A 9,548-nucleotide genomic window follows, 5' to 3' on the forward strand; every position below is an offset into this window, starting at 1 on the left:
TGTGTGCAGAAATGCAGAGCTGTTTCCCTGGACAAAATTACCTATAACTCCAGGAAATACGATACCTTCCTTAAAATTTGGCAACCATACCAGCATTATAGAGGTACAAAGATATAGTGTAGTTCCTTGTGTTTCATTGCTCTGTCCCCAAATAATTTATTGCATTTCACATGTCATTGTTGCTGTATATCACATTACACATGCTATTAACACTTTAATTTCACAGAATGTCCACCACTCCTTTCTAAAATGCTTTCAGAATAGCTCCATGCAAGTCTAAAAATTATCTTACAAAACATGGATTGTTAAAATTATGCAACATCATTCTTGCTACTTATCCGGATCAGGTTTAATGTTACATTATTTTTTTTTCTCAAGTTCATTTTTTCCCCCAAACAAGTGATTTTTGCATTTTTGAAGTAAAACTAACATAAACATCGATAACATTGGACAATTTTTTTCCAAAAGGTTTGCTTCCTTTGGGGATTACGATAAACAACTTTAAACTGAACACAGATAATTTCAGATTTGCTGTATCATGTAGAAAGTTGGAGAAACATTAACTTTTGAATTTAGCATGTTTAATCGCATAATTATACTGACACATTGCATTAGTTCAACTGACCTAAAAATGTTTTGCTACTGATTTTCATTTGTACTCAGCATCTGATGCCTCGTGTCTGTGTCTATGGACACAATGTTCTGGTGAAACTTTTCACCAAATTCATCACTGACTGTGCCAAGATCAGTAGGGAAGAAGTCCAGGTATAAATATAGAAAATGAATTTTCAATGATGTTGCACTTCATGGTTTGTATGCTTGAAGTAAACTTAAATATCACAGGAAATCTCAGAAATAGGTATGTGATAGGAAAATTTTAAGATAATCCAGAGAAATACACAGAAATGTATTCAGGAAGCAAAATCTTCATTGTCCAGTGTAATTAGTGTTATACCTGTAGTTAGTTAATATTTGGAGAATATGGACAAACAAGACTTCAGAAAGGACTCAGCAAAACCAGAGCCATTTTCTGCAGAGAATGTTTTTAGCTCCACAACTGTATTAATTTATTGGCATCTACCCAAGCTTGTGCAAATGCAAAAGTGAATTTCTGCAGAGCTGATCACTGAAAAATGTGTGTGCTTCAATGTGAACTCAAACACAGATCATGCACTAATCCCATTTTATTCTCCCCAAATTCCCATGAAATGCCCCAGCTTCCCCCAGTTAACCCATCAACCTGCATGTGATGTTGTGGTGGGGGGCTGGGGGTTTTCAGGACTAAACCCACGTGATGACAGGGAAAACATGCAATCTCCACTTAGCATACATCAGGATTCAACACAGATTCCTGAAACTGAGACAGCAACTCCACCAGCTCAGTCATTGTGCCACCACTACTCATGGTGAGCAGTGGAGCACCAACTGCTACACACTCAACCAGAAGGCAGAAATAGTAGTAACCACCCAGCAGAACTTTCCTGCTCTTTGTTTTTAGACAGCCATTCAATCATTGATTTCCAATTTTCATTTTATACAATTGATAACAAATGTCTGATTTCATGAAAATCATTTATCAACAAATATTATTAAGCACTTACATTAATAAATCTGAAGTGTCAGACAATATTGGTTCTTAACCCACTTTGGCTGACTACTGAGATCTTTAATTTTACAAATTCTGCATTTTAATGACTAACTGATCCCAGATCAGTGTTCCCAAATCCCAATCAGGTATATGGTGTCACAATTTCCAATTTAAAAACAGAACTACATCAAAGATTGCAGTGAAGTATCTTCTGCTCTCTGGTCATCTACATCAGGCACGTCTGGCTTTACTTTCTCTGATCCATCACTCACCAGGGCAGAAGACAACAATGGAGAATATTGTTCACTTTGCATTTTACTTGTTGTTTCTAATCCAGGGCTGTGCAAGGAAGTTTCTATGGTCAGGATCTGTTCCAATGCTTCATCAAGACTGTTTTCGGGTGGAATTATTTCTTTTTTGGGGAGGATAAAATCAAGCTGTTCCAGAATAACCCCTTGATTAATGCCACCAATAGAACCATATTTATGAATCTGAGTAGGAGGAACACCTGCCAGAAAACACAAAAAGGATACACAAATATACAATTACCAATATGATGCAGGTTTGTTGTTCAAATAAATAGTTTCAACATATTAAAACAAATACCAGATGTAACTGCAAAGTTCCTACCAAGAATCTGTGCGAGTTGTGCTGGTGGAAAAAGCACATGTAAACAACGGTTCAAGTAGGGAATTAGATCTTCAGTAAATGTAATACAGAACTGGACAAACAGTTCCTGTTCTCTCCCACTGAAGGCAGTTTCCTCCGCTCGGTGAAAAGCAAGAATGATCTTTGTAACCTATAAAGAAGAACCAAAAAATTAGCATCGCAAAACTTTTTTGGAAAGCTGCTCGCACTTAACATTCCAATGCTAGAGAAAGAGGCTCATTAAGCATGGACCAGGTATACAGTTTATCCTTCCTGCTGCAAACTTGAGTAATACAGTACTTTGTTTTCAAAATTTTATCAGAATGTTTAAGATGACTATGGCAGTACAAATAATTAAGGCAGCCTTTAATTAGAACCCAAAAGGACATTTTGGAATCATTTTTTGTCAACAAGTGCCAGCTTTTCCAGAGGCTCCCAAATTCCAAAGTGAATAAAAAAATTCATGGGGTAATTCTAGCTGATGTATCATGGACAGACACACTAGAAAATAACTAAATTCTCAGTCATCAAAGTCGGTGCAAATTTGCTGCTAGTGATAGAAAGATTCAGGAAGGTAAGAACTAAGGATTTGATCAGGTAAAAGTTAAAGTGAATTTCAAACATAATGGAAGATATGGGAAAGAGTTTTAGGGTGGATTTACAAACAGGAAGTCTGGTCTCTGCCTAAGACTTTGCTACTTACTGGTCTGTTCCAAAGCCTGCTCATCAATGTGCAATCACATGTACTAGTGACCAGGCACAATGTTCCAGTATTTTCCTCATCATCTAATACATCTTCTCATTAACCACCTCTCTTAACCACTAACATTTCTGCTTTTGATATATGATTATTCAATACATTGAGCTATTCACTAATTTTTGCCCAGAGGCACAATGGGTGACAAGATTTGACCATTTTAAATACAAGAAAAAAGATTACATTGACACCTGTAATGTAAGAAATTAGAACTTTAGTATTTCAACTCATCTAAATTGTAATAGAATACAAGTACACAGCAACGTGTATATCCCTAATAGCATATTATTAAAAAATATTTGCTTTGGTATTTAATTTTCTTGCAATGAAATACCTGCACAAGAGCATCTTCCAAGCATACAGTTACTTCGTGTGCAAGGGCAAGGGGACAGCAGAGACGAAGATCATTAAAAGCTGCCAAATTGCTATTTAGAAAACATGCCAGTGGTGGGAAGTCTAGAAGCACCATTGGAGGTTGCAAAGTTCCTGGCTGTTCAGTTGGCAGAGCCATAGGGATTGTAGTCCCCAGCATTGATGGTGGAGAGATTAATGTATATAAATTCATGTCTTCTTGAAACTTCTCCACAGCCTCCTGAACAGCTTTCACAAAAGTATTCACAGCACATTTTTGAAACATAGGGGCAAGCTGTCCACGAAAGTCCACTCCAACACGACTAAAAGAAAGTCCAAAATACATACATTGGCCCAGCAATGAATCTAAACGGCTACCAACTCCCTTCAGAAGGTCCAGTTCCAGCATTCCCAGAAACTCAGAGACCTTTTGTACCACCCAGCCATGGAAAATGGCACTTTCATTCACAGTGTGATTGCTGGAAAGTAGCAAGGGATCTTCATCTGAGAAAATGGCACGATACTGAGTAATGATGTCAAACAGATGAACTCGGCAAGCCTCAATCGTTTTAGTTATGTGGAAATAAGGATCGCTGTCAGCTATGGAGCCAAGTATGGATTTCAACCAGGCATCGCGTGCTTGAAGAAACTTTATTCTTAATTCTGCTTCAGTGAAAACATCCATTCTCCTCAAATAACCTATGACACGAAGACAAGCTGGAAGTTGAATGTTGGTGCGTAGCTGCTGGATGAGCTGGTTTAACATCAACTGTGCAGAGGATCGTACTTCATTCACGATACCCTGTGTGAAAAATATAAAAGAATTATTTTTAAATATTTTAAAAAGCTTATTTACTTTGCCTTATTTGAAATAACAACCAAGGTAAAAGTGGTATATTTTAAAAAAGATTAGTGGTTAACACAGTGTTACAGTTTATAGGGCTGTTGCCTCACAGCCCCAGAGATCCTGGTTCAATCTGGAACTCGAGTCTTAGAACCATAGAATGCTACAGGACAGAAATGGGCCTTTCAGCCCATCTAGTCTGTGCCAAAATATTATTCTGCCTAATCCAAGACCACTTGCCTCCAGACCCTCTTATCCATGTATCTATCCAATTTTTTCTTAAATGTCAAAATTGACCAGATGGCAGCTCAAATTTGGCCTCATCAATGACTTAAACCACAAGACCGTCCCAACTCCTATACTCAATACTTTGAATTATGATGGCGAATGTGCCAAAAGCTCACTTTATGACCCTATCTACCTGTGACACCACGTTCATGGAATTATGTGACCTCTGTTCTACTACACTATTCAAGTTCCTACTGTTTACCATGTATGTTCTACCTTGGTTAGTTTTCCCAAATTGCAGAAGCACAAACTAATCTGCATTAAATTCCACAAGCCTATTTGCTACATTAATTGATCATTGTAAACTGACCATAGTGTGCCTGAGTTGTATAACTGAGGCAATTTGATGGGAATATAAGAAAGATACAATGGGACAACAAAGTGGCTGATGATTGACATAGACGCAGTGTTCGAGGAATTTTTAAGTATCTTCCAGCTAGCTGTTTTGTTGTGTTACACATACCTAATCCCTTTTGTCAAATAAGATAATTTTCAGCTTCTCATAACAACTCAATTGCATCCATTTCTATAACTGGATAACGTTTAAAACTCCACAATATCTGTTCTTACCCGTGACTAATTTTAAAATGAGCTCAATACCTGTATGACGGGTATCGAAGAGTACTTCTTCTCCAATCTCTTTACGTAAGAGGCTAACTCAAGAGCCTCCTCGTAGTAGCAGTTCCGAACGCAGGTATCCATGAGCTGCGGGATCTCCAGGATTTCGAGGATCTCGGTGTGACGGTTGAGGGTCAAGCTGTTCATCCTTCTGCTGGCGCCGGTCTCTTCCGTCTCCTTGATGAACTGCTGACATTTCTGGCTCAGCCCGGGCAGCTTGTCTAGTACGGCCGAGACGTGCTTCTCCACCAGCCCAAAGTCCCGGTAGATTTCCTTGGTACACTCCGCCGTTTTGATGAAGGTCTTGTAATTGCAAAAGGCCAGTTCTTGGGTGTGCTGCAGGATCTGGGCCCGCTCGTCTGCAAGCCTCTCGGGCTCACGGTTCAGCTTGTCTACTCCATACGAACTGAGCTCGCAAAGGTACCGCGTGAAGTCAGCGTTTTCCCTCCAGTTCTCCGGGAAAGAGTCCTTGAAAATAGAAGCTAGAATACTTTCGTCTTCCACGTCGATTACAAGGCCGGCCATCTTGGTGGTGACGTCACTTCCGCTTCGAACAACGGAAACACTATTAGCAGCGTTCGTGCTTTGCACGTTGCTGAGCAACGCGAGTGGGAGGCAGCATCGGTCGCCAACTCGTGGGGGGGGGGGGGGGGGGCATTCCAAGCTACCTTCTTCTTCTTTGGCTTGGCTTCGCGGACGAAGATTTATGGAGGGGGTAAAAGTCCACGTCAGCTGCAGGTTCATTTGTGGCTGACAAGTCCGATGCGGGACAGGCAGACACGTTTGAGGCGATATCAGCCCACTGGCGGTGGTCAATGTGGCAGGCACCAAGAGATTTCTTTAGGCAGTCCTTGTACCTTTTCTTTGGTGCACCTCTGTCACGGTGGCCAGTGGAGAGCTCGCCATATAACACGATCTTGGGAAGGCGATGGTCCTCCATTCTGGAGACGTGACCCACCCAGCGCAGCTGGATCTTCAACAGCGTGGACTCGATGCTGTCGACCTCTGCCATCTCGAGTACTTCGACGTTAGGGATGTAAGCGCTCCAATGGATGTTGAGGATGGAGCGGAGACAACGCTGGTGGAAGCGTTCTAGGAGCCATAGGTGATGTCGGTAGAGGACCCATGATTCGGAGCCGAACAGGAGTGTGGGTATGACAACGGCTCTGTATACGTTTATCTTTGTGAGGTTTTTCAGTTGGTTGTTTTTCCAGACTCTTTTGTGTAGTCTTCCAAAGGCACTATTTGCCTTGGCGAGTCTGTTGTCTATCTCATTGTCGATCCTTGCATCTGCTGAAATGGTGCAGCCAAGATAGGTAAACTGGTTGACCGTTTTGAGTTTTGTGTGCCCGATGGAGACGCTGTTTACACCCGGTACCGCACGGATGGCAGTCTCTTCAATCTGAGGCGCCTGCAAGCTCACACCAAGACACAAGAGAAACTTGTCCGTGAACTACTCTTTGCAGACGATGCCGCTTTAGTTGCCCATTCAGAGCCAGCTCTTCAGCGCTTGACGTCCTGCTTTGCGGAAACTGCCAAAATGTTTGGCCTGGAAGTCAGCCTGAAGAAAACTGAGGTCCTCCATCAGCCAGCTCCCCACCATGACTACCAGCCCCCCCCACACCTCCAAGCTACCTTACCGAGGCCTAAAATACCTCCCCCAACTACTTTACAGCCAGTCGTGTTTCAGAAGCGAAACATGAACGTCTGCAGACGCTGTGATTGTAGTAAAAACAGAGAAAGGCTGTTGGAATTCCGCAGGCCTCGCAGCATCCAGAGGAGGAAGGAAAATAACTGAAACCTTCTTCAAGGTGTGAACAAAAAGCCGGGAGGCGCCTGAATAAAAGGGCAGAGGGCAGGGGAGAAGCACTGTCCAATAGGATGAGAATGAGAGTTGGACATGGGTGGGATCGGGGGTGGTTCTGTGAAGGCAGAGCTGAATGGAAAGGCGACAGAGGGGAAGGGGGAGATATGATGATGATGGGGGTGCGGCTAACAGAAGCCGGAGGTTGATGTTAATACCTTCCGGTTGGAGGGTGACCAGACAGAATGTGAGGTGTTCTTCCTCTACTCTGCAGGTGATCTCAGTCTGGCAATGCATGAGACCAGGGGCAGACATGTCAGCAAGGGAACAGGGTGGGGAATTGAAACGGGTGGCCACTGGGGGGGGGGTGGGGGGGGTCCCACTAAGAGCAAAAATACTGCATCCAACCTCTATCATATAGAGGAGACCACAACAGGAGCACCGGATGCAGTAGATGACGCCTGCAGATTCTCATGTAATTGTTGATCAACTTGAAAGGAATGTTTGGGAAACCCCCCCCCCCCCTGAAAGGTGGTGAGGGGCATGTCACAGGGACAGTCACAGGGAAAGGTGCCAAGGGGGTGATTGTTGGGAAGGGAGGAGAGGACGAGGGAGTCACAGAGAAAGCAGTTCCTGTCGAAGGTAGCGATGAGAACGTGTCTAATGATGGGTTCACATAGTAGTAGGTAGAAATTCAAATTGCTACCAACTTCCACCCTGACCTCAAATTCACTTGGTCCATCTCTGGCACACTCTCCCCTTTCTCGATTTCTGTGGCTCCATCTCAGGAGACATAAGCTGGACAGACATTTCCTACAAACCACCAACTCCCACAGCTACACCTCACTACACGTCTCCATGCCTGACTCCCGTAGGGGTTCCATTTCATTCTCTCAATTCCTCCTCCTCCGACACATCTGCCACCAGGTTGGGTCTTCTATGTGGGATCATCAGAGATGTCATGCAGACCACAAGATCGCTTTGCTGAGTGTTTTTTTGAAGAACATTTATATTTGTAATAAATTGTGACTCATATAAATTTGCACGCAAGATGTTACAGAATACAAAATCATACATTAAAATAATCACGTTAGATAATACTAACAATTTCTCCTTGAAGAACTTCCATGCACTACATCAGAATGAAAACTTTTACATCTACAGATAATTCTCGATATAGCTAGACGTTTTTAATCTTGGGTCAGAGATATGTTATTTAATAAGTATTATTAGTTATTATTACTGTAATTATCAACCATTAGATTTCAGCCTGTTTCTTCTGCAAGCATTCTCAGAGTCTACCATTAGTAGTGTCATTTAATATGTAGCAATTTAAATTACTGATGTATTAGCAATATCGTTATTCATCAGGTTGCTGGCTGCCTTGAACAGATGCAGCCACTTGACAGAGTGGATTTAATTTAACATAACATAGTTGGTCCTTAAAACTAACAGAATGAACACAGATCATTGTTGATACAAATTACAACAATGAAAATGCACTGCATTGGGATGGTAGTAGAAGTGGAGACGGGGAAATCATATGCATACGTATTGTATTGGAAATAGACTTTTACTTGTAGGAGTGGAAATACACAAGATGTTCTGTATTTGCACAGTTTATTTACATTTCTTCTTGAGTACCATTTACAGTTACAAGTAATTTAGAAATTCTGCCTGACCTTGTACTCTGACAATAAATTTGAACTTTTGGAAAAAAGTGGTTTGAAGGTTAGTTGCAAAGGTAAGTGGCCCAGGAATTAGAATATAAAAATATAAGAGGAGCAGTAAACTATCTGGCCTCTCGAGCCTTTCAAGGTAAACATGATTGATCTGCCCCAGGTCTCAATTCCTTTTTGATGCAAATTTTACTAGCTCTGGAATTCAATTTCTGTGACACACTTTTGTTTATATTTTCTGTCCTCTCCTATTATCCTTTTTAACTATATTGTAATAAAAATAGTGGGTTGTGGGTTTGAGGTAGGGATGGTTAGTTTGTCAAGTAGGTTTATAGAGGTTGGCACAACGTTGTGGCCTAAGGGCCTCTCCTGTGCTGTAATGTTCTATGTTTATCCCTTCATTATCTTGTGCCTATTGCTCTCTTTTTTTTTATTTATCAAACTCGCTCTAACTTGAAACCACCCCCTTCCCTTCCTCCCACCACCTCAATTACTTTAAAGCCTCTGTAATTCTATTTATTTGATTCACCTGACATTGCTCAAAATAAACCAGTTTTAATAGAACTGTTTCTTTCCCCTGTAATTGGATCCAGGATTTCCTCATCCCCTGGCCCAATCAGTGAGGATTGGTAAAAACATCTCCAACAGCAGCAGAGCACCACAGGCCTGGATTCTTAGCCCCTTGCTCGATTCACCCTACACCTATGACTTGGTATGACAACATCTACAAATTCACTGACCATACCATGATAGTGGATTGTTCAAAAAGGGTGATGTATCAGCATGCAGGAGAGAGATGAAGACTTGGCTAAATGGTGCACCACCAACAACAACCTCACGCTCAATGTCACCAAAACTAAGGAGCTGATTGTTGACTTCAGGAAGGGAAAATCGGTGGTGTATAATCCAGTGATCATTGGGGGATCAGAGATAGAAGGGGTGAGCAAATTTAAGTTCTTGGGAGTCACTAT

General features: G+C 41.7%; 1 protein-coding gene across 1 annotated transcript; it reads right to left on the bottom strand.

The window, feature by feature from the left end:
• Positions 1–107: 107 nt before the first annotated feature.
• Positions 108–5,636, bottom strand: cog8 (component of oligomeric golgi complex 8). Its single transcript, XM_069901265.1, has 4 exons — positions 5,077–5,636; positions 3,328–4,146; positions 2,219–2,387; positions 108–2,096 (listed from the first exon to the last, which is right to left on the bottom strand). Exons 1-4 carry the CDS (start codon positions 5,617–5,619, stop codon positions 1,771–1,773), a joined length of 1,857 nt encoding a protein of 618 aa, XP_069757366.1. The 5' UTR covers positions 5,620–5,636; the 3' UTR covers positions 108–1,770.
• Between the last annotated feature and the right edge of the window lie 3,912 nt (positions 5,637–9,548).

Source organism: Narcine bancroftii, chromosome 10, assembly GCF_036971445.1.
Source record: "Narcine bancroftii isolate sNarBan1 chromosome 10, sNarBan1.hap1, whole genome shotgun sequence".
Lineage (NCBI taxonomy): Eukaryota > Metazoa > Chordata > Chondrichthyes > Torpediniformes > Narcinidae > Narcine > Narcine bancroftii.

Excerpts from the sequence above, each read along its gene's own strand:
- cog8 (XM_069901265.1), bottom strand. The coding sequence starts at position 5,619 with ATGGCCGGCCTTGTAATCGACGTGGAAGACGAAAGTATTCTAGCTTCT. Across the intron at positions 4,147-5,076 it reads CTTCGATACCCGTCATACAG|GGTATCGTGAATGAAGTACG; the intron begins GTATTGAGCTCA and ends TTTTTCACACAG. Across the intron at positions 2,388-3,327 it reads TGGAAGATGCTCTTGTGCAG|GTTACAAAGATCATTCTTGC; the intron begins GTATTTCATTGC and ends TCTTCTTTATAG.